We start from the raw sequence: 26,572 nt of genomic DNA on the forward strand, positions 1-26,572 counted from the left end.
CAGCGCCCCCATAACAGTGACCTCCACAGTGCCCCCATAACAGTGACATCCACAGTACCCCCATAACAGTGACATCCACAGCACCCCATAACAGTAACATCCACAGTGCCTCCATAACAGTGACATCCACAGCGCCCCCATAACACTGACATCCACAGCGCCCCCATAACAGTGACCTCCACAGTGCCCCCATAACAGTGACAGCCACAGTGCCCCCATAACAGTGACATCCACAGTGTCCTCATAACAGTGACATCCACAGTGCCCCATAACAGTGACATCCACAGTGTCCTCATAACAGTGACATCCACAGTGCCCCCATAACAGTGACCTCCACAGTGTCCTCATAACGGTGACATCCACAGTGTCCTCATAACAGTGACATCCACAGTGCCCCCATAACAGTGACACCCACAGTGCCCCCATAACAGTGACATCCACAGTGCCCCATAACAGTGACAGCCACAGCACCCCATAACAGTGACATCCACAGTGCCCCATAACAGCGACATCCACAGTGCCCCCATAACAGTGACACCCACAGTGCCCCCATAACAGTGACATCCACAGTGCCCCATAACAGTGACAGCCACAGCACCCCATAACAGCGACATCCACAGTGCCCCCATAACAGTGACATCCACAGTGCCCCCATAACAGTGACATCCACAGTCCCCCCCATAACAGTGACATCCAAAGTGCCCCCATAACAGTGACATCCACAGTGCCCCCATAACAGTGACATCCACAGCGCTCCCATAACAGTGACAGCCACAGTGCCCCCATAATACTGACATCCACAGCGCCCCCATAACAGTGACCTCCACAGTGCCCCCATAACACTGACATCCACAGCACCCCATAACAGTAACATCCACTGTGCCCCCATAACAGTGACATCCACAGTGCCCCCATAACAGTGACATCCACAGTGCCCCCATAACGGTAACATCCACAGCGCCCCCATAACAGTAACAGCCACAGTGCCCCCATAACAGTGACAGCCACAGTACCCCCATAACAGTGACATCCACAGCACCCCATAACAGCGACATCCACAGTACCCCCCCTTAACAGTGACATCCACAGTGCCTCTATAACAGTGACATCCACAGTGCCCCCATAACAGTAACACCCACAGTGCCCCATAACAGTGACATCCACAGTCCCCCCATAACAGTGACATCCAAAGTGCCCCCATAACAGTGACATCCACAGTGCCCCCATAACAGTGACATCCACAGTGCTGCCATAATAGTGACATCCACAGTGCCCCCATAACAGTGACATACACAGCGCCCCATAACAGTGACATCCACAGTGCCCCCATAACAGTGACATCCACAGTCCCCCCATAACAGTGACATCCACAGTGCCCCCATAACAGTGACATCCACAGTGCCTCTATAACAGTGACATCCACAGTGCCCCATAACAGTGACATCCACAGTCCCCCATAACAGTGACATCCAAAGTGCCCCCATAACAGTGACATCCACAGTGCCCCCATAACAGTGACATACACAGCGCCCCATAACAGTGACATACACAGTGCCCCCATAACAGTGACATCCACAGTCCCCCCATAACAGTGACATCCACAGTGCCCCCATAACAGTGACATCCACAGTGCCCCCATAACAGTAACATCCACAGCGCCCCCATAACAGTGACACCCACAGTGCCCCCATAACAGTGACATCCACAGTGTCCCCATAACAGTGACATCCACAGTGATGCCATAACAGTGACATCCACAGTGCCCCCATAACAGTAACATCCACAGCGCCCCCATAACAGTGACACCCACAGTGCCCCCATAACAGTGACATCCACAGCACCCCATAACAGTGACGCCCACAGTGCCCCCATAACAGTGACATCCACAGTCCCCCCATAACAGTGACATCCAAAGTGCCCCCATAACAGTGACATCCACAGTGCCCCCATAACAGTGACATACACAGCACCCCATAACAGTGACAGCCACAGTGCCCCCATAACAGTGACATCCACAGCACCCCATAACAGTGACGCCCACAGTGCCCCCATAACAGTGACATCCACAGTCCCCCCATAACAGTGACATCCAAAGTGCCCCCATAACAGTGACATCCACAGTGCCCCCATAACAGTGACATACACAGCACCCCATAACAGTGACATCCACAGTGCCCCCATAACAGTGACATCCACAGTGATGCCATAACAGTGACATCCACAGTGCCCAATAATAGTGACATCCACAGTGCCCCCATAACAGTGACATACACAGCACCCCATAACAGTGACATCCACAGTGCTCCCATAACAGTGACATCCACAGTGCCCCCCGAGGGTCACCTTTGACTTTCATAGATCATCATGGGACAGGCATTCTGTGTTAGAAATGATCCGTGACATGTGTGTGCGGTATACTGATGAAGCAGTGCAGATTTTGCTGTTCCTGGGTGCAGTGTGATGATGCAGTGTGATAATGCAGTGTCCACCTGCAGTCCCATGTATAGCCTGACGGCTCAATCTCTATAGGCTGTGCAGCCGCATCTGTGGATGGCAGCTGATCCAGCGCCAGTGTATGACTGTGTGCCCGCGCCGCTCTCACCCACGCTCTCTGCTATTTTTTGCATCTTTCTTTTATCACTTTCCCCCTATTTAACTTTGCTCTCACACCGCCCCCTCCCCCTCCTGCTCCCTCTTTATCAAGTTCATTATTTCACCATCATTAGTCTCATAGACGCTGTGTGGTAACATATCATTAGCAGACACGGGGAGTAAGGATAAGGATGAGTGGTGGGGAGGGGTGACAAGGACGTGCTGAGAACGAGGAGGGGTGACAAGGACGTGCTGAGAACAAGGAGGGGTGACAAGGACGAGGGGGTGCTGAGGACGAGGAGGGGTGACAAGGACGAGGGGGTGCTGAGGACGAGGAGGGGTGACAAGGACGAGGGGGTGCTGAGAACGAGGAGGGGTGACAAGGACGTGCTGAGAACGAGGAGGGGTGACAAGGACGAGGGGGTGCTGAGAACGAGGAGGGGTGACAAGGACGAGGGGGTGCTGAGAACGAGGAGGGGTGACAAGGACGAGGGGGTGCTGAGGACGAGGAGGGGTGACAAGGACGTGCTGAGAACGAGGAGGGGTGACAAGGACGAGGGGGTGCTGAGAACTAGGAGGGGTGACAAGGACGAGGGGGTGCTGAGAACTAGGAGGGGTGACAAGGACGAGGGGGTGCTGAAAACTAGGAGGGGTGACAAGGACGAGGGGGTGCTGAGAACGAGGAGGGGTGACAAGGACGAGGGGGTGCTGAGAACTAGGAGGGGTGACAAGGACGAGGGGGTGCTGAGAACTAGGAGGGGTGAAAAGGACGAGGGGGTGCTGAAAACTAGGAGGGGTGACAAGGACGAGGGGCTGCTGAGAACGAGGAGGGGTGACAAGGACGAGGGGGTGCTGAGAACGAGGAGGGGTGACAAGGACGAGGGGGTGCTGAGGACGAGGAGGGGTGACAAGGACGAGGGGGTGCTGAGAACGAGGAGGGGTGACAAGGACGAGGGGGTGCTGAGAACTAGGAGGGGTGACAAGGACGAGGGGGTGCTGAGAACGAGGAGGGGTGACAAGGACGAGGGGGTGCTGAGGACGAGGAGGGGTGACAAGGACGAGGGGGTGCTGAAAACTAGGAGGGGTGACAAGGACGAGGGGGTGCTGAGAACGAGGAGGGGTGACAAGGATGAGGGGGTGCTGAGAACGAGGAGGGGTGGAAAAAACGAGGGGGTGCTGTGGACGAGGAGGGGTTACTAGGACCAGTGGGGTGCTGAGGACGAGGAGGGGTGACAAGGACAAGGGGGTGCTGAAGGCGTGGAGGGGTGATAAGCATGTGGAGGAGGAGGGTGCAGAGGATGAGGAGGATATCAAGGATAAGAAGGGGCGGCAAGGATGGGGAGGGGTGCTGAGAATGAAGAGGGTAGCAAGGATAAGGAGGAGTGTAGAGGATAAGGAGGGGGCAGAGGATGAGGAAGGGGGGCAGAGGATGAGGAAGGGGGCAGAGGATGAGAAGGGGCAGAGGATGAGGAGGTGTGCTGAAGATGAGGAGGATGCAAGGATAAGAAAGGGTGGCAAGGATGAGGGGGGTGCTGAGGATGAGGAGGGGTAGAAAGGATGAGGCGGGAGGGGTGCTGAAGGCAAGGGTGAGAGGGGTGCTGAGGATGAGGAGGGGTGACAAGGATGAGGGGGTGCTGAGGACAAGGAGGGGTAGAAAGGACGAGGGGGGGTGCTGAAGGCAAGGATGAGGGGGTCCTGAGAACGAGGAGGGGTGGCAAGGTTGAGAGGGGTCACAGAGGATAAAATGGGGTGCTAAAAACCGGTGACAAGCATGAGGATGAGGATGGATGCTGAAGACGAGGAGGGGTGGCAAGGATGAGAAGGGGTGCTGAGGATTAGGAGGGGTGATGAGCATGTGGAGGGCGAGGGTGCAGAAGATGAGATGGGGGGCAGAGGATGAGAAGGGGTGCTGAGAACAAGCGATGAATAAGAATGGGAGCCGAGGACGAGCAGGGGTGCTGAAGATGAGGAGGGTGCAAGGATAAGAAAGGGTGGAAAGGATAAGGGGGAGTAGCAAAGACGAGGGGATGCTGAGGACGAGGATGAGGAGGGTACCAAGGATAAGATGGGATGGCAAGGATAGGAAGGAGAGTTGAGAATGAGGATGGTAGCACGGATAAGAAGGAGTGGAGAGGATGAGGAGGTGATCTGAGGACGAGGAAGGGTGGCAAGGATGAGGAGGGGCCAGAGGATGAGGATGGGTGTTGAGAACAGGAGGAGTGCTGAAGATGAGGAGGGTACAAGGATAAGAAAGGGTGGTAAGGATGAGAAGGGATGGCAATGATGTGTAGGGGAAACAAGAATGAGGATGGGTCCTGAGGATGAGGAGGGGTGCCGAGAATGAGGAGGGTAGGAGAACAGGTGGCGATGAGGGGTGCCAAGGATGAAGAGTGTACCAAGGATGAAGAGAGGGTGTTGAGGATGAGGAGATGTGCTGAAGATGAATAGGTGTGCTGAGGATGAGGAGGGTACTGAGGAAAATGAGAGGTGCTAAAGATGATGAGGGTAAGGAGAGTTCCTGAAGATGAGGAATGGTGCCAGGGAGGAGGGTGTGCAGACCCATGATCTGTAGTCATCATTCAGAAGCTGTATAACCTGAAGCTTCAGGTCCCAATTTGTAACAAGGTCCCACATACCATATGTAATTTTGGTCCCCTGAGGAGCCCTATCTGCACCCCTATAGGTACACCCCTGAATAAATAATGCTGAAACTGTTATACGTTGGTGTACTTGTGTACCGACTTCCACCTGTTTCCCTGGATCTGACTCATCATTGCCTGACTTGACCTCTGCTTGATCTCCGTACTGACCCTGAGCTGCCTGTCCTGACCTTGGTCTGTTTATCTGATTGCAAGAACTCTGCATGTCCAGACCTCGGACTGCACGCCCAGACCCTGGACTGCTCTGACCTTGGCCTATCCCTGACTGCAGATTTGCCTCATACCTTGGTGTTCCGCACCCGTGTCTCTTGACTTCCATATGTCAGCCATCAACAGAATAGAGACTACTCCAAGAGGTAACGGCTTGGTGGTTCCTCTGCAGCAAATTCCAGATCCATGGGCAGGGGGGAAGGGGGAGAAGCATTTAGATAATTCCCTTAGGAGTAGCCCCAAGCCAAATCTCTTGAAGTGGCACAGCAGATCCAAATCCACTTCGTAACAGTTTGCTCAGACCATGGATCCCACTGACCCACCTAAGATGGGACCACTAGAAGTATTTAATGAGCAAACTAGTCAGCGTGGTCACCAGGAGGAACCATCTTAGCCTGTTTGGATGCTTTGACTACTGCTGCTCCTGCACTGTCATCTCAAGTTGCCGTGTCTGTGTCTCCGAATCAACGAGCATCTCAAGGAGTCTTCTCAGGTTGGCACCTTGACTTCCTTTGGACAAAGTCAAACTTATGCAGCAGTGATTTGTGCTTATATTGTAGTCAGGTTACTATGTGAGAACCTGGTGGGAAACTTCAGCACCTAGGGTGGATTGGAGATGACCCTAGACAAAGTAAAGTTTTCTCTGAAGCCGACACTTCCCATGTCCCTGTAAGGCCTCATGCACACGACCGTTTTTTTTCACGGTCCGAAAAAACGGGGTCCGTGGGTCCGTGATCCGTGACCGTTTTTTCGTCCGTGGGTCTTCCTTGATTTTTGGAGGATCCACGGACATGAAAAAAAAGTCGTTTTGGTGTCCGCCTGGCCGTGCGGAGCCAAACGGATCCGTCCTGAATTACAATGCAAGTCAATGGGGACGGATCCGTTTGATGTTGACACAATATGGTGCCATTTCAAACGGATCCGTCCCCATTGACTTTCAATGTAAAGTCTGGAGTTCTTTTATACCATCGGATTGGAGTTTTCTCCAATCCGATGGTATATTTTAACTTGAAGCGTCCCCATCACCATGGGAACGCCTCTATGTTAGAATATACTGTCGGATATGAGCTACTTCGTGAACCTCAGATCCGACAGTATATTCTAACACAGAGGCGTTCCCATGGTGATGGGGACGCTTCAGGTTAGAATACACTACAAACTTTGTACAAGACTGCCCCCTGCTGCCTGGCAGCACCCGATCTCTTACTGGGGGATATGATAGCACAATTAACCCCTTTAGGTGCGGCACCTAAAGGGGTTAATTGTACTATCATATTCCCCTGTAGGAGATCAGGGCTGCCAGGCAGCAGGGGGCAGCCCCCCCCCTCCCCAGGGTGACTATCGGTGGTGGCACAGTGTGCCAACCACCATCGGCCCCCCTCCCTCCCTCTATTGTATTAAATCGTTGGTGGCACAGTGTGCCAACCACCATCGGCCCCCCTCCCTCCCTCTATTGTATTAAATTGTTGGTGGCACAGTGTGCCAACCACCATCGCCCCCCCCCCCCTCCCTCTATAGCAGTAACATTGGTGGCAGTGTGCGGTCTCAACAGTAGAAGATTCATACTTACCTGCTTGCTGCTGCGATGTCTGTGTCCGGCCGGGAGCTCCTCCTACTGGTAAGTGAAAGGTCTGTGCGGCGCATTGCTAAAGAACTGTCACTTACCAGTAGGAGGAGCTCCCGGCCGTTCACAGACATCGCAGCAGCAAGCAGGTAAGTATGAATCTTCTACTGTTGAGACCGCACACTGCCACCAATGTTACTGCTATAGAGGGAGGGGGGGGGGGTTGGGGGGGGCGATGGTGGTTGGCACACTGTGCCACCAACGATTTAATACAATAGAGGGAGGGAGGGGGGCCGATGGTGGTTGGCACACTGTGCCACCAACGATTTAATACAATAGAGGGAGGGGGGGCCGATGGTGGTTGGCACACTGTGCCACCAACTATTTAATACAATAGAGGGAGGGAGGGGGGGCCGATTGTGGTTGGCACACTGTGCCACCAACGATATTCAAACTGGGGAGGGGGGGGGGGTCTGCCCCCTGCTGCCTGGCAGCCCTGATCTCTTACAGGGGAATATGATAGTACAATTAACCCCTTTAGGTGCCACACCTGAAGGGGTTAATTGTGCTATCATATCCCCCTGTAAGAGATCGGGTGCTGCCAGGCAGCAGGGGGCAGTCTTGTACAAAGTTTGCAGTGTATTCTAACTAAAAGCGTCCCCATCACCATGGGAACGCTTCTGTGTTAGAATATACTGTCGGAAATGAGTTTTCACGAAGTGAAAACTTAGATCAGAAAAGCTTTTATGCAGACGGATCTTCGGATCCGTCTGTATGAAAGCAACCTACGGCCACGGATCACGGACACGGATGCCAATCTTGTGTGCATCCGTGTTCTTTCACGGACCCATTGACTTGAATGGGTCCGTGAACCGTTGTCCGTCAAAAAATAGGACAGGTCATATTTTTTTGACGGACAGGATACACGGATCACGGCCTCGGCTGCAAAACGGTGCATTTTCCGATTTTTCCACGGACCCATTGAAAGTCAATGGGTCCGCGAAAACAACGGAAAACGGCACAACGGCCACGGATGCACACAACGGTCGTGTGCATGAGGCCTTAGGCCTCATGCACACGACCGTTGTGTGCACCCGTGGCCGTTGTGCCGTTTTCCGTTTTTTTCTGCGGCTCCATTGACTTTCAATGGGGCCGTAGAAAACTCGGCTTGTTTCGAGGCCGTGAAAAAAATATAACCTGTCCTATTTTTTCACGGCCAACGGTTCACGGGCCCATTCAAGTCAATGGGTCCGTGAAAGAACACGGATGCACACAAGATTGGCATCCGTGTCCGTGATCCGTGGCCGTAGGTTGCTTTCATACAGACGGATCCGAAGATCCGTCTGCATAAAAGCTTTTTCTGATCTAAGTTTTCACTTCGTGAAAACTCATTTCCGACAGTATATTCTAACACAGAAGCGTTCCCATGGTGATGGGGACGCTTCTAGTTAGAATACACTGCAAACTTTGTACAAGACTGCCCCCTGCTGCCTGGCAGCACCCGATCTCTTACAGGGGGATATGATAGCACAATTAACCCCTTCAGGTGTGGCACCTAAAGGGGTTAATTGTACTATCATATTCCCCTGTAAGAGATCAGGGCTGCCAGGCAGCAGGGGGCAGACCCCCCCCCCCCTCCCCAGTTTGAATATCGTTGGTGGCACAGTGTGCCAACCACCATTCGCCCCCCCCTCCCTCCCTCTATTGTATTAAATCGTTGGTGGCACAGTGTGCCAACCACCATCGGCCCCCCTCCCTCCCTCTATTGTATTAAATCGTTGGTGGCACAGTGTGCCAACCACCATCGCCCCCCCCCACCCCCCCCCCTCCCTCTATAGCAGTAACATTGGTGGCAGTGTGCGGTCTCAACAGTAGAAGATTCATACTTACCTGCTTGCTGCTGCGATGTCTGTGAACGGCCGGGAGCTCCTCCTACTGGTAAGTGACAGTTCTTTAGCAATGCGCCGCACAGACCTTTCACTTACCAGTAGGAGGAGCTCCCGGCCGGACACAGACATCGCAGCAGCAAGCAGGTAAGTATGAATCTTCTACTGTTGAGACCGCACACTGCCACCAATGTTACTGCTATAGAGGGAGGGGGGGGCGATGGTGGTTGGCACACTGTGCCACCAACGATTTAATACAATAGAGGGAGGGAGGGGGGCCGATGGTGGTTGGCACACTGTGCCACCAACGATTTAATACAATAGAGGGAGGGAGGGGGGGCCGATGGTGGTTGGCACACTGTGCCACCAACGATATTCAAACTGGGGAGGGGGGGGGGGCTGCCCCCTGCTGCCTGGCAGCCCTGATCTCCTACAGGGGAATATGATAGTACAATTAACCCCTTTAGGTGCCGCACCTAAAGGGGTTAATTGTGCTATCATATCCCCCAGTAAGAGATCGGGTGCTGCCAGGCAGCAGGGGGCAGTCTTGTACAAAGTTTGTAGTGTATTCTAACCTGAAGCGTCCCCATCACCATGGGAACGCCTCTGTGTTAGAATATACTGTCGGATCTGAGGTTCACGAAGTAGCTCATATCCGACAGTATATTCTAACATAGAGGCGTTCCCATGGTGATGGGGACGCTTCAAGTTAAAATATACCATCGGATTGGAGAAAACTCCAATCCGATGGTATAAAAGAACTCCAGACTTTACATTGAAAGTCAATGGGGATGGATCCGTTTGAAATGGCACCATATTGTGTCAACATCAAACGGATCCGTCCCCATTGACTTGCATTGTAATTCAGGACGGATCCGTTTGGCTCCGCACGGCCAGGCGGACGCCAAAACGACTTTTTTTTCATGTCCGTGGATCCTCCAAAAATCAAGGAAGACCCACGGACGAAAAAACGGTCACGGATCACGGACCTACGGACCCCGTTTTTGCGGGCCGTGAAAAAAAACTGTCGTGTGCATGAGGCCTTTGACGGACAGGATACACGGATCACGGCCTCGGCTGCAAAACGGTGCATTTTCCGATTTTTCCACGGACCCATTGAAAGTCAATGGGTCCGCGAAAAAAAAAACGGAAAATGGCACAACGGCCACGGATGCACACAACGGTCGTGTGCATGAGGCCTTATGCGGTGAGATTTGGTATACCAGATAGACCTTCCTGAATCTGGCATGGCAGGGAACTTCCTGCATCACGCCTTGGTTATCCAATACTGTATCCCTACTAAGTGAGACTCTTGCACAAAGATGTCCTGCCTGTTTCAGCTAGTCTCCTCCTCCGACAGACTTGGCTTTGTCTACTTGGGCCAGGTTTTGCACTGGGTTTCTGACTGTCACTCCCACAGCCTGGCTTCTGTGCGACCAGCCCGGGCTCCACAGAATCTACAAGACCTACTTTCAGCAAATGCTAGTTATGTGGACATTATTGATAAGAAGGTGGTGGAGACTGTGCCATGGCGCTTCAAGCTGGTACCATGCCTCATCACGGCTAAGTCTATCCATTGTACTTACCTGAGACTCGGACAGAGGATTTATTAGAAAGCTTCATTTCCAGCTGGAGTTGGATTATTTTTTTCCTGAAGAAGTATGGTTCTCTGAAGCCTTGCATTAATTATCAGGGATTGAAAATTACATTGAAGAATAAATATCCTGTGACACTGATCCCTGAGCTGTTTGATTCTTGCCCCTTGGAGCCAGAATATTCACGAAGTTGGATCTCCGTGGGGGCTATAATTTGATCCATATACATGAGGATAACAAGTGGAAGACTGCTTTCAACACTCATGAAAGCCACTATTTAGTCATGCCCTTTTGGCTTTGTAATGCTCCTGTGGTGTTTTAGCAGTTTATCAATGATGTCTTCTGGGACATTCTCTATGTCTGTGTTGCGGTCACAATGGATGAATTCCTTATCATTTCTTCTGATCTGACAATGCACTGCAAACACATATCCACTGTCCTCTGGCATCTGCAAGAGAGCAGACTGCATGCCAAATTTTAAAAGCTGCCTGTTCGAGACAACATCCCTACCCTTACTTGGCTCCATAATTTCAGACAAGTGTATACGCTTGGATCCTGAATAGCTAGAGATGGTTTTGCAATGGCATTACTCTAATGGTCTCCGAGTTTTGGCAATTACTGGCAGTTTGTTCCATACTTCTCTAATATTACAAGCCCTATCTCTGTACTTACCCGCAAAGAGATGATTACTAGGAAGTGGACACCTGTGGCCAAAACTGAGTTCCAGACCCTCAATCAGGCCTTCTCCACAGCCTCAATTTTGCTTCATCTAGATGTCTCTAAGCAGTTCTTCTTAGACTTGGATGTGTCCTCTGTGAAAGCTGGGGCTGCCCTCTCCCAAAGGTTCCTCCAGTGGGATGGTCACTTGTTGCTTCTTTTCCAAGTCTTTATCTACTGCAGAATGCAACTATTCCCTCAGGGGCAGAGAAATGCTCGCCGTTAAATTGGCTCTAGAGGAATGGACACATCTCCAATAGGGCCCCTGCCATCCTGTTGTCATACCTTTAGTCAGTTTAGTGCCTTAACCCTTGCCAGGCCTGGTGGTTGATGCTTTCTGCTCGGTTTGACTTTGTTCTGAATTTCTGCCTGCCCAGCGGAGAAGAATACCAAGGCTGATGCCCTTTCTTGTTCATGTCATATATGCCCCCCGCATAAACACCCTTTAACACAAGATAAATAAACATTAATAAAAACACAGACTAAAGTGTGGAGGTCAAAAATAGGTCATGGCCTGTTTATTTAACCAACCTAAACAAACTTTACCAAACCACTTATGAGCCTAGTCATAAACTCAGACTCAATTAACCATAAATATATATACATTAGAGTCCATCCCATTACGGGATGACTATCCTTAAACCACCCATGGCAAAACCATGTCCACAACTAACAGAATGGGGCTCGTGGGAGGGGGCACTCAGGATCCGGCTCCACGGGCAGGCGCAGATCAAAGGCAAACCATCCCATGGAGCTCGGATATTTATAGCCCGCTTCAAAACCTCTCCACCAATTAGACCCTTGTTACCAGTGTCCGGGTAACCCTACCCGGAGCCCTGGGAGACAATAGGTCAATTAAGGATAAATCACTGGGCAGAATAAAACTTCTGCCTAGTGACCCCAGAAAGAGCGGGAAATCTTTTCCCTCCATAATCTTAAGCTCAAAACAGATATGTTATCACTGGGCAGAAAACCTATTCCGCCCAGAGACAAGTTAATGGATAAAAGGCAATGACAGTATTGCCATGTGAACCCCTCCATAATGTCTGGGGCTCTTCCATTCAACAAAGCTGACTGGCTAGAGGAGCCCCAGCACACTATAGATCCTGCCCACATCATTCCTGACAGTCCAATTCTGAAGGACATTCCACCTGGCAAGACATTTGCCTCCTTGACCAAAAGGTAGCAGATTCTGGCTTGGGAGCATTGCTTTTAAACTTGCTGGGCACCCAGGTCTCCAAAAGTCTGCAACTTTGATCTCCCAACATTATTGATGGCCTACGATCTCTAGGCACATCAAGGATTTGCATTTGGAGAAGCGGGAGTGGAGGATGGGAACGGTAATGGCTCGGGTTGTCACAGTCAATCACGGCAGCTGTTCTGAAACCGTTGCTCCCTAGGGCCATGGATCGGAAAGGAGGAGGCACCCTTTCTTCTCTTAGGACACACCCCGATTCTGTGGCTGGTTCCTGATGGTAGCTGGGTTGCCCTTGATGTTATGGTTTTAGATAGGTTTAAAGCAGGATGTGTAGAATGCAAAGGTCAGAATATAATGCAGGACTCAGAAAACAAGCCAGTAGTAGAAGTATAAACTTAGTTTAAAATAGGATTTGTAATACATTTAATTATAGCAAAGCACAGCTCCAACTATACACAGCGCAATTCTCTCCAAGATAATAATGTATAGACTTAGGCAAGAATGGTAATTATGGCTCTTTCCTCTCTGTCTTGCTAAAGTCTCTCTCAGTCGAATCTATGGCTGGCTCCAGTACCTGGACAATACTGTCTGTAGTGTCCAATGTGGGATATAGGGTTATGATGGCATTTCTGGCCAGGACGTGTCCAAGCGTGAAGGGTGTTTTAACAGTGTTCCCCACAGCAGCAAAGTCTGAATGGCTGTAGTCGCAGGTTACCTTGCTGACTCTTATGCTTGACCATGCAGATTCTAAGTTCTCCAGTTCTTTCCTTTCTTTCTTTGTCTGCAACACTTTATTTTTCCACGTCATGATGACTGAGTTTCGTTGCTTCCTTAGACGGAGTTCTCTTACAATATCCATCCCAGTGAATTGCATATCTCCTTTCGTTGTTTTGTATGGTTGACATTTGTGGGTCCCTCTTCAAATACCAGTCTCTTCTGGAGTTCCGTCTCTTCTGTAAATAATTACTTCCAGATATGATGAGAGATCAAGACCTCTCATACTCTCTTGCAGGCTTATGCTCACATGAAGAAGTCCGCTGAACGTATCTTCCTTCATCTCTACTCATCCATAGTTATTTTCATGTTTCTCTTTTCAAACCAGTTGTGTTTAACCATTACTCCAGATCTTTGGTTCCGGTTTCTACTCCTGTTGGTTCAGATAATGAAGTCAAGAATATTCTGGACATGAAGACCTTCTACCTGGCAGATGGAAAAGATTTTGGCCCAAAGGAGAGATCTTGAGAGCATGCTGAGAACATTAATGTCCGGGTTTTCTAAAAAGAGTCTGTCATCTGCGTAGACCAGCGAATAGATGGAGAAAGGGGGGGGGGGGGGGTACTGTTATGGCTGCCTGTGCCCACCGCTGGTCACCCTGGTGGGCACAAGCGCTGCACTACTCAACTTCTCCTCCGCTCCCATACTCTGTTGCCCAGACTTTGCAGCCTTCCTTCCCTTCTTCTTGGCAGGTCCATCCGCAGGAGTAGTTGGCTGATCCTGCTTGCAGCCTGCTTCTTGCCCGAAGTGCCTCTCACTCCGGCTCTTCAGTGGTAGGAAATTAGATAAAAGTGTCAAATGTGATAAATGTAGTGCAGAAACCAAAAATGAGGCAAAACTTAACCAAAGAAAATGAAATCATATTTAATCACTAATCACATATAGACTAATGGGTTGAAGCTTGTGGCATAGATATAATAGCATAAACTACCTATAAAATGGATGCCAGACCGCTTATAATCAATATAAATTTTATAACTACTATAATACTGCCTCCTATGTACAAGAATATACCTACTATAATACTGCTCTAATGTACAAGAATATAACTACTATAATACTGCCTCCTATGTACAAGAATATAACTACTATAATACTGCTCCTATGTACAAGAATATAACTACTATAATACTGCCTCCTATGTACAAGAATATAACTACTATAGTACTGCCTCCTATGTACAAGAATATAACTACTATAATACTGCTCCCTATGTACAAGAATATAACTACTATAATACTGCTCCTATGTACAAGAATATAACTACTATAATACTGCCTCCTATGTACAAGAATATAACTACTATAATACTGTTCCTATGTACAAGAATATAACTACTATAATACTGCTCCCTATGTACAAGAATATAACTACTATAATACTGCTCCCTATGTATAAGAATATAACTACTATAATACTGCTCCTATGTACAAGAATATAACTGCTATAATACTGCTCACTATGAACAAGAATATAACTACTATAATACTGCTCCTATGTACAAGAATATAACTACTATAATACTGCTCCTATGTACAAGAATATAACTACTATAATACTGCTCCTATGTACAAGAATATAACTACTATAATACTGCTCCTATGTATAAGAATATAACTACTATAATACTGCTCCTATGTACAAGAATATAACTACTATAATACTGCCCCCTATATACAAGAATACAACTACTATAATACTGCTCCTATGTACAAGAATATAACTACTATAATACTGCCCCCTATATACAAGAATATAACTACTATAATACTGCTCCTATGTACAAGAATATAACTACTATAATACTGCTCCTATGTACAAGAATATAACTACTATAATACTGCTCCTATGTGCAAGAATATAACTACTATAATACTGCCTCCTGTGTACAAGAATATAACTACTATAATACTGCCTCCTATGTACAAGAATATAACTACTATAATACTGCTGCTATGTACAAGAATATAACTACTATAATACTGCCTCCTATGTACAAGAATATAGCTACAATAATACTGCCTCCTATGTACAAGACTATAACTACTATAATACTGCCTCCTATGTACAATAATATAACTACTATAATACTGCTCCTATGTACAAGAATATACCTACTATAATACTGCTCCTATGTATAAGAATATAACTACTATAATACTGCTCCCTATGTACAAGAATATAACTACTATAATACTGCCCCCCCCCATATACAAGAATATAACTACTATAATACTGCTCCTATGTACAAGAATATAACTACTATAATACTGTTCCTATGTACAAGTATATAACTACTATAATACTGCTCCTATGTACAAGAATATAACTACTATAATACTGCTCCTATGTACAAGAATATAACTACTATAATACTGCCTCCTATGTACAAGAATATAACTACTATAATACTGCTCCTATGTACAAGAATATATTTACTATAATACTGCTCCTATGTACAAGAATATAACTACTATAATACTGCTCCTATGTACAAGAATATAACTACTATAATACTGCTCCTATGTACAAGAATATACCCACAATAATACTGCCTCCTATGTACAAGAATATACCCACAATAATACTGCCTCCTATGTACAAGAATATAACTACTATAATACTGCTCATATTTACAAGAATATGTTAAATGTGATAAATGTGGTGCAGGTAATAGACGGCATAATCCTACGCCATCTACAGGATTAATAAATAAGCTCCATTGTGCTGCAGAGCTAATGTATCTAATCCCATCATGTGTAATATGCCCCCTAGCGATGCCATGATCTAAGACCGCATACAGCCACATACCGCGTAAGCTGAGAGGCGTACAGCTCTATTACCACAGTTATTGAGTCTCAAATTATACTGTACACACTGCAAACATCTGCACAGTTTAGTAGACATGGCCCTAGTTTGCTGCCGGTCATCGATCCTAAAGTATGCTGTCTATATGGTGATTATCCCAGGGGCAAGAGATAATGGACAGGCTCCAGCATCCGAGGGATTATCATGGATTTCACACATCATAAGGTAGATGATCCTCCACTGACCCTGACAAAGCAGCCGCTAAACCGTTATATTCACTCAAATGGACACGAGAAAAACAACGATGAAAAAACAAAGACCAGAAATGACGTCCTATAGTGAAAATGTGCAAATGTGAGATCCTGACCTCAAATCTATCCTCCACAAACATGGCAGGTTCTCATCAAAACTGCAAAAGATAAAATCCCAGTGAAAAGTGCACCTACTGCTACTTGTTTATAGAGGGAACTAATATAGCAGTCATATTCCTGTACATAGGAGCAGTATTATAGTAGTTATATTCTTGTACATAGGAGCAGTATTATAGTAGTTGTATTCTTGTACATAGGAGCAGTATTATAGTAGTTATATTCTTGTACACATGAGCAGTATTATAGTAGTTATATTCTTGTACATAGGAGCAGTATTATAGTAGTTATATTCTTGTACATAGGTGCAGTATTATAGTAGTTATATTATTGTACATAGAAGTATTATAGTAGTTATATTCTTGTACATAGGAGCAGTATTATAGTAGTTATATTCTTGTACATAGAAGTATTATAGTAGTTATATTCTTGTACATAGGAGCAGTATTATAGTAGTTATATTCTTGTACATAGGTGCAGTATTATAGTAGTTATATTCTTGTACATAGGAGCAGTATTATAGTAGTTATATTCCTGTACATAGGAGCAGTATTATAGTAGTTATATTCTTGTATATAGGGAGCAGTATTATAGCAGTTATATTCTTGTACATAGGAGCAGTATTATAGTAGTAATATTCTTGTACATAGGAGGCAGTATTATAGTAGTTATATTCTTGTACATAGGAGCAGTATTATAGTAGTTATATTCTTGTACATAGAAGCAGTATTATAGTAGTTATATTCTTGTACATAGGAGCAGTATTATAGTAGTTATATTCTTGTACATAGGAGCAGTATTATAGTAGTTATATTCTTGTACATAGGAGCAGTATTATAGTAGTTATATTCTTGTACATTGGAGGCAGTATTATAGTAGTTATATTCTTGTACATAGGAGGCAGTATTATAGTAGTTATATTCTTGTACATAGGAGCAGCATTATAGTAGTTATATTCTTGCACATAGGAGCAGTATTATAGTAGTTATATTCTTGTACATAGGAGGCAGTATTATAGTAGTAGTATTCTTGTACATAGGAGCAGTATTATAGTAGTTATATTCTTGTACATAGGAGCAGTATTATAGTAGTTATATTCTTGTACATAGGAGCAGTATTATAGTAGTTATATTCTTGTACATAGGAGCAGTATTATAGTAGTTATATTCTTGTACATAGGAGCAGTATTATAGTAGTTATATTCTTGTGCATAGGAGGCAGTATTATAGCAGTTATATTGTTGTACATAGGAGCAGTATTATAGTAGTAGTATTCTTGTACATAGGAGCAGTATTATAGTAGTTATATTCTTGTACATAGGAGCAGTATTATAGTAGTTATATTCTTGTACATAGGAGCAGTATTATAGTAGTTATATTCTTGTACATAGGAGCAGTATTATAGTAGTTATATTCTTGTACATAGGAGCAGTATTATAGTAGTTATATTCTTGTACATAGGAGCAGTATTATAGTAGTTATATTCTTGTACATAGGAGCAGTATTATAGTAGTTATATTCTTGTACATAGGAGCAGTATTATAGTAGTTATATTCTTGTACATAGGAGCAGTATTATAGTAGTTATATTCTTGTACATAGGAGCAGTATTATAGTAGTTATAAAATTTATATTGATTATAAGCGGTCTGGCATCCATTTTATAGGTAGTTTATGCTATTATATCTATGCCATAGGCTTTAATCCATTAGTCTATATGTGATTAGTGATTAAATATGATTTCATTTTCTTTGGTTGAGTTTTGTACACAAAATTATGAATAAAATGTGGCATTTAATAAAATAAGCATGGCATTAGACAGTCTTCCAGATGCAAATCTTGAAGTGACAGCTGTCCTTATCATCACACGTAACCTCTGAAAAAGGGAAAATATATAGTGCAATCCGTAATATATATATACATTTTTTTTTTTTTTGACACAGTGAGGGGAGTGGTCTGGGAAAACAGGTCCCAGCATGTGCTGCTTGGCTTCTTTGCAGCCAGGTGGGGTCAAATACCGGACTGGATTTTAATTGCCAGTCTGGGTTTTTGGCAGTACCTGGCTGTCCTTAAATAGGGAGATGGGCTCAGCAGCAGGATCTCTGTGTTGGGATCTGAGGCTTGGTGTCAGGTTGGAGGGCTGAGACCCATGGGCCGAGAAAACAGGCCCCCTAAAGCCTGCCGTGGACTGCTGGAGGCAGAACTGACATCAAGGGGACTTGTCTTATATGAACTTTCCAATTTGTGTGAAGTAACACCAAGACTGCAAAGTAACGCATTGTTATTTGTGTGAATAAAACGCTGAAGTAGGGGGTAGGGTCGGGAGTCAGGTTCTACTCCTATTTCTTGCACACAGCATTTTTCTAAAGATTAAAAATGGCTGGACAACCTCTTTAATGAAGAAACATGACGAAAGCCTGTAAAAGAGAACCTTTGAAGAACAATACCCCAATTAAAATCCACAGGTACATGATGATCTCTATTCCATCCATGCTGAAAATGGTTGACTGTTGTTTTCCTGTTACTGGATAGCAGTGCATTGTGGGAAGCCTCATGACAATTATACAGTCAAGCTATTAGGTCACATGTCTGACGGCAAGTGGAGATGTGGTCTGTTACCAATGACAACCAACAGAAGTTTAAAAGTAGCTTTGCATTTTAATGGAGAGAAACACAGGAGATAACCACCAAAAAGTGCAAAAATAGTTAAAGGGATATCCTCATGATAATATATGATGTCCAACAGATGAGGTGGCTACATTCAGTCATTGGAGAATAAGGTGGCAGAACGTTCATGTCTTTGAGAATTATGGAAAGAGCGTAGCCAGATTCTAGTTTTGGGTTTCGTACTTATTAGTCATTTATGGCTCATACAAGGAGTGCATAATTATTAGGCAAGTTGTATTTTTGAGGATTAATTTTATTATTGAACAACAACCATGTTCTCAATGAACCCAAAAAACTCATTTATATCCAAGCTGAATATTTTTGGAAGTAGTTTTTAGTTTGTTTTTAGTTTTAGCTATTTTAGGGGGATATCTGTGTGTGCAGGTGACTATTACTGTGCATAATTATTAGGCAACTTAACAAAAAACAAATATATACCCATTTCAATTATTTATTTTTACCAGTGAAACCAATATAACATCTCAACATTCACAAATATACATTTCTGACATTCAAAAACAAAACAAAAACAAATCAGTGACCAATATAGCCACCTTTCTTTGCAAGGACACTCAAAAGCCTGCCATCCTTGGATACTGTCAGTGTTTTGATCTGTTCACCATCAACATTGCGTGCAGCAGCAACCACAGCCTCCCAGACACTGTTCAGAGAGGTGTTCTGTTTTCCCTCCTTGTAAATCTCACATTTGATGATGGACCACAGGTTCTCAATGGGGTTCAGATCAGGTGAACAAGGAGGCCATGTCATTAGATTTTCTTCTTTTATACCCTTTCTTGCCAGCCACGCTGTGGAGTACTTGGACGCGTGTGATGGAGCATTGTCCTGCATGAAAATCATGTTTCTTGAAGGATGCAGACTTCTTCCTGTACCACTGCTTGAAAAAGGTGTCTTCCAGAAACTGGCAGTAGGACTGGGAGTTGAGCTTGACTCCATCCTCAACCCAAAAAGGCCCCACAAGCTCATCTTTGATGATACCAGCCCAAACCAGTACTCCACCTCCACCTTGCTGGCGTCTGAGTCGGATTGGAGCTCTCTGCCCTTTACCAATCCAGCCACAGGCCCATCCATCTGGCCCATCAAGACTCACTCTCATTTCATCAGTCCATAAAACCTTTGAAAAATCAGTCTTGAGATATTTCTTGGCCCAGTCTTGACGTTTCAGCTTGTGTGTCTTGTTCAGTGGTGGTCGTCTTTCAGCCTTTCTTACCTTGGCCATGTCTCTGAGTATTGCACACCTTGTGCTTTTGGGCACTCCAGTGATGTTGCAGCTCTGAAATATGGCCAAACTGGTGGCAAGTGGCATCTTGGCAGCTGCACGCTTGACTTTTCTCAGTTCATGGGCAGTTATTTTGCGCCTTGGTTTTTCCACACGCTTCTTGCGACCCTGTTGACTATTTTGAATGAAACGCTTGATTGTTCGATGATCACGCTTCAGAAGCTTTGCAATTTTAAGAGTGCTGCATCCCTCTGCAAGATATCTCACTATTTTTGCCTTTTCTGAGCCTGTCAAGTCCTTCTTTTGACCCATTTTGCCAAAGGAAAGGAAGTTGCCTAATAATTATGCACACCTGATATAGGGTGTTGATGTCATTAGACCACACCCCTTCTCATTACAGAGATGCACATCACCTAATATGCTTAATTGGTAGTAGGCTTTCGAGCCTATACAGCTTGGGGTAAGACAACATGCATAAAGAGGATGATGTGTTCAAAATACTCATTTGCCTAATAATTCTGCACTCCCTGTACAGTTATGGTAACCCATATAATACATCTACTTAAAGGGGTCATCCAGTAGACCAGGTGAGTAAGTAAGTAGTAAACAAGATTGGGGGTAGAAGCAGGGTAGACTTACTCTTGGTGTAGTGTGCGCATAATCATTGAACAAATATGTGTTGTGTTGTGTGTAGACAACCTGGGAAAGATAGTTCAGGGCTCCAGATGGTGAAGAAGAACCCACACTGGGACCTTTGGGAGAATCAAGTGACATAAAAAGACGTCATAACTCTACTTGTGTGAAGTCTATATATCTTTATTTCATTAGCACATGGATTTTACATGATTTGTAGGCAATTATCGTGTCCTGGACAAACCCTTTAAGTATTGGTGTACCATCTGGTCTATCAGGTGTATTTAGTTATGTATTGGTGTGAGAAAAACTAGTGTAAACAGAAGGTAAAGATATGAGACTAAGTAAAAAGACCACCGTGAGGCTACAACTTCCTGCCCCATTTTTAGATGGAAAAGCAGCTCTGGAGCATAAACTTCTGCTCAAGTAAGTAAAATACTGTGCAGACAAAAGAAGAAATACATAATGTGGTAGATGCACTGAGGTTTCCACATATCGAATTATTAGAGCACATGTGTAGCTGAGTTATAAGACATTAAGCATGGGCCCCTGCATTTGTGGCCCTCATGCCTGTCTTTAGTACTTGTGAAGCTATCATAGAAATAAGTCATGGAAATGATATGGGCCTGTTACTGGGCACAGAGCCTAAGGTTACCCAAAGATCCTTTTCCCACATAAGAAGACACCAGTATTATAAGTGGTAGAAAGCTCTGTTATAGTTTTACATGGGAGCCTACTATTTTAGACTGCCCCAACAATTATGCCAATGGTGGACCTTCAGTCTTGGACCTCTACTTCTCACCTGAGCACGGAGGCCCCAGCACTTGGTCCCGTCAACTAAGTCTTTGGTTGAACTCCGACTCTTCATTCAAAGCATCAGTCATGGAGTCCCACAACTTTCTGAAACTGTGGAATGTCCTGAAATAGATGAGGAACCATGTTTGTGATCTTATGAGATCCCCCTCGATGTAGAGATTTAGATAATAAGTAGATATGAAGCAGTTCAACCTTAGGAAGAGTTGAAAAGAATAAGGAATAGATAAAGTGGGCGGAGAGATCAGGGCCTATGCAGACATGGATCCAGTTGGGAGATTAGATGACTCAGCTCCATAGGGCTGACCATGGTTGAAATCTCTTGCCACCAGTTGCAGGACAAAGAGCAAATCCAGGCTATTAAAGTAAAATCTTGAGCAGACTAAGAGGACAGCAATATAAATAAGCATATAATATGGGCTGAAAGGCAGACTAAGAAAACAGACCGAAGATCTAACTGGAATATTAAAACCAGTGATGAAACAAAGTTCATGACCTCAAGACGTTGTGAGGAAACTAGATCGATCACACGGATATTAAAAATTACTTAACAATTGTAAAGTGCTCAAGGCTACTTCATCATGAGCAGGGACGTAGCTAAAGGCTCATGAGCCCTGGTGCAAGATTTCAGCTTGGGCCCCCTTCCCTCAGTGCTTTGTGGCCAGGGAAGCACATAGCCTTCATGCTTCCTGAGGAAAAAATTGAAACGGCAGCCCCCCTTGCCAATTTCTTGACCTATCACCTTCCGTCCAGCCAGAGGTGTAACCTGACCAGCATACAGTTTCTATAATAAGAGTAAGAGTTTTTGGGCCCCCTCAGGCTCCTGGGACCGGTAGCAACTGTTACCTCTACACCCCTAATAGTTACGACTCTGGTCATAAGCCTTTCCTGTGGTTACCACATGACCAAGGAACGAGCTGTCATATGCTCGAACATAAGTTTTATTCAACCTCAGACATCCTGCATATACCCGTAAATACCAACTTGACCTAGAATCATCGAGGTGTAATATACATGTAGGCGGCAGGATGAAGGACTCTATAGTATGGGCAAGTAAGGAGGAGCCTGCTGACCTCAATAATTATATTGTGACTAGAGAAAACGAATGTACAAGCAGAGCATAGAGATGAGGACTACCTGGATTATATCGGTTCTTCTCTCAGGTGAACAACACGGTCAAGAAAATAACAAACATTCATTTAGGCTTATCATCTTATATATAGTGATATGGACCGTGCTGGTATAACCTGGGTATCTCCAGTATATAATTATATATGTGCAGCTGGTATAAGTTATACATCTTCTTGTATATAGTGATACGGACCATGCTGGTATAACCTGGGCATCTCCTGTATATAATTATATATATACAGCTGGTATAAGTTATACATCTTCTTGTATATAGTGATATGGACCATGCTGGTATAACCTGGGCATCTCCTGTATATAATTATATATATACAGCTGGTATAAGTTATACATCTTCTTGTATATAGTGATATGGACCATGCTGGTATAACCTGGGCATCTCCTGTATATAATTATATATATATACAGCTGGTATAAGTTATACATCTTCTTGTATATAGTGATACGGACCATGCTGGTATAACCTGGGCATCTCCTGTATATAATTATATATGTACAGCTGGTATCAGTTATACATCTTCCTGTATATAGTGATATGGAGCATGCTGGTATAACCTGGGCATCTCCTGTATATAATTATATATATACAGCTGGTATAAGTTATACATCTTCTTGTATATAGTGATATGGAGCATGCTGGTATAACCTGGGTATCTCCTGCATATAATTATATATGTACAGCCGGTATAAGTTATGCATCTTCTTGTATACAGTGATATGGACCATGCTGGTATAACCTGGGCATCTCCTGTACATAATTATTTATGTACAGCTGGTATAAGTTATACATCTTCCTGTATATAGTGATATGGAGCATACTGGTTTAACCTGGGCATCTCCTGTATATAATTATATATGCACAGCTGGTATAAGTTATATATCTTCTTGTATATAGTGATATGGAGCATGCTGGTATAACCTGGGCATCTCCTATATATAATTATATATGTACAGCTGGTATAAGTTATACATCTTCTTGTATATAGTGATATGGACCATGCTGGTATAACCTGGGCATCTCCTGTATATAATTATATATGTACAGCTGGTATAAGTTATACATCTTCTTGTATATAGTGATATGGACCATGCTGGTATAACCTGGGCATCTCCTGTATATAATTATATATGTACGGCTGGTATAAGTTATACATCTTCTTGTATATAGTGATATGGACCATGCTGGTATAACCTGGGCATCTCCTGTATATGATTATATATGTACAGCTGGTATAAGTTATACATCTTCTTGTATATAGTGATATGGACCATGCTGGTATAACCTGGGCATCTCCTGTATATAATTATATATGCACAGCTGGTATAAGTTATATATCTTCTTGTATATAGTGATATGGAGCATGCTGGTATAACCTGGGCATCTCCTATATATAATTATATATGTACAGCTGGTATAAGTTATACATCTTCTTGTATATAGTGATATGGAGCATGCTGGTATAACCTGGGCATCTCCTGTATATAATTATATATGTACAGCTGGTATAAGTTATACATCTTCTTGTATATAGTGATATGGACCATGCTGGTATAACCTGGGCATCTCCTGTATATAATTATATATGTACGGCTGGTATAAGTTATACATCTTCTTGTATATAGTGATATGGACCATGCTGGTATAACCTGGGCATCTCCTGTATATGATTATATATGTACAGCTGGTATAAGTTATACATCTTCTTGTATATAGTGATATGGAGCATGCTGGTATAACCTGGGCACCTCCTGTATATAATTATATATATACAGCTGGTATAAGTTATACATCTTCCTGTATATAGTGATATGGACCATGCTGGTATAACCTGGGTATCTCCTGTATATAATTATATATGTACAGCTGGTATAAGTTATACATCTTCCTGTATATAGTGATATGGACCATGCTGGTATAACCTGGGCATCTCCTGTATATAATTATATATGTACGGCTGGTATAAGTTATACATCTTCTTGTATATAGTGATATGGAGCATGCTGGTATAACCTGGGCACCTCCTGTATATAATTATATATATACAGCTGGTATAAGTTATACATCTTCTTGTATATAGTGATATGGACCATGCTGGTATAACCTGGGCATCTCCTGTATATAATTATATATTACAGCTGGTATAAGTTATACATCTTCCTGTATATAGTGATATGGACCATGCTGGTATAACCTGGGCACCTCCTGTATATAATTATATATATACAGCTGGTATAAGTTATACATCTTCTTGTATATAGTGATATGGACCATGCTGGTATAACCTGGGCATCTCCTGTATATAATTATATATGTACAGCTGGTATAAGTTATACATCTTCTTGTATATAGTGATATGGAGCATGCTGGTATAACCTGGGTATCTCCTGTATATAATTATATATGTACAGCTGGTATAAGTTATACATCTTGTATATAGTGATATGGAGCATGCTGGTATAACCTGGGCATCTCCTGTATATAATTATATATGTACAGCTGGTATAAGTTATACATCGTCTTGTATATAGTGATATGGACCATGCTGGTATAACCTGGGCATCTCCTGTATATAATTATATATGTACAGCTGGTATAAGTTATACATCTTCTTGTATATAGTGATATGGACCATGCTGGTATAACCTGGGTATCTCCTGTATATAATTATATATGTACAGCTGGTATAAGTTATACATCGTCTTGTATATAGTGATATGGACCATGCTGGTATAACCCGGGTATCTCCTGTATATAATTATATATGTACAGCTGGTATAAGTTATACATCTTCTTGTATATAGTGATATGGAGCATGCTGGTATAACCTGGGCATCTCCTGTATATAATTATATATGTACAGCTGGTATAACCTGGGCATCTCCTGTATATAATTATATATGTACAGCTGGTATAAGTTATACATCTTCTTGTATATAGTGATATGGACCATGCTGGTATAACCTGGGTATCTCCTGTATATAATTATATATGTACAGCTGGTATAAGTTATACATCTTCTTGTATATAGTGATATGGACCATGCTGGTATAATCTGGGTATCTCCTTTATATATGTATTTAATAGATTTATATGAGATAGATAGATTTGAGATTTTTTTATTCTCAAATTATCTTGTTCTCCCAGGTTTTGTGTCTTCTTGGAACATCTCCCAGTGGCCAGATTCGGTTCATGTCTATGAAGGAGATCCCGTCGTCCTTCACTGCTCTTTTTCCCATCCTGCAGTATCTGCTGCTACCTTCTGGTGGTCTTGGAAGCATGTGGTTATCTATGAGTTCAAGACCATACAAGGCGTTGTGGAGAAAAACATAACAGACCTGTCTGACCCTCGGATGTCCCTCAAAACTGATTTGTCAGGAAATAGCTATATAACTATCAGTAATGTGACTCCTGAGGACAGTGCTCTTTATATCTGTGCGATGACAATCTATAGCCCTCTTCCTGTAACCAACAGAAAAGGTAATGGGACCCTGGTCATTGTGGTGAAAGGTCCCATCACAGGTCAGTGTCAATCCAGTTTTAATCTCCTATCTATCAACCTTTCACTGTCCTAGATTACAAGAGATTTTTCTATTGTCCCTATTACGGGTCGCTCAACTACTCTTACGTTTTTCTGCAGTCCCTTTCAACCTTCAATGCCACCCACAACCCTGAACAGCAGTAATAGTAACATCCTTTGCCATCA

At 44.3% G+C, this 26,572-nt stretch overlaps 1 gene segment (V, D, J or C); it reads left to right on the forward strand.

Annotated features, from left to right (window-relative positions):
* Positions 1–22,824: 22,824 nt before the first annotated feature.
* LOC122925589 lies at positions 22,825–26,446 on the forward strand. The segment is given in 2 exon segments: positions 22,825–22,882; positions 26,014–26,446. Coding segments are annotated over 2 exon segments (486 nt in total).
* Positions 26,447–26,572: the final 126 nt, after the last annotated feature.

This window comes from Bufo gargarizans, chromosome 2 (genome assembly GCF_014858855.1).
Source record: "Bufo gargarizans isolate SCDJY-AF-19 chromosome 2, ASM1485885v1, whole genome shotgun sequence".
Taxonomy (NCBI): domain Eukaryota; kingdom Metazoa; phylum Chordata; class Amphibia; order Anura; family Bufonidae; genus Bufo; species Bufo gargarizans.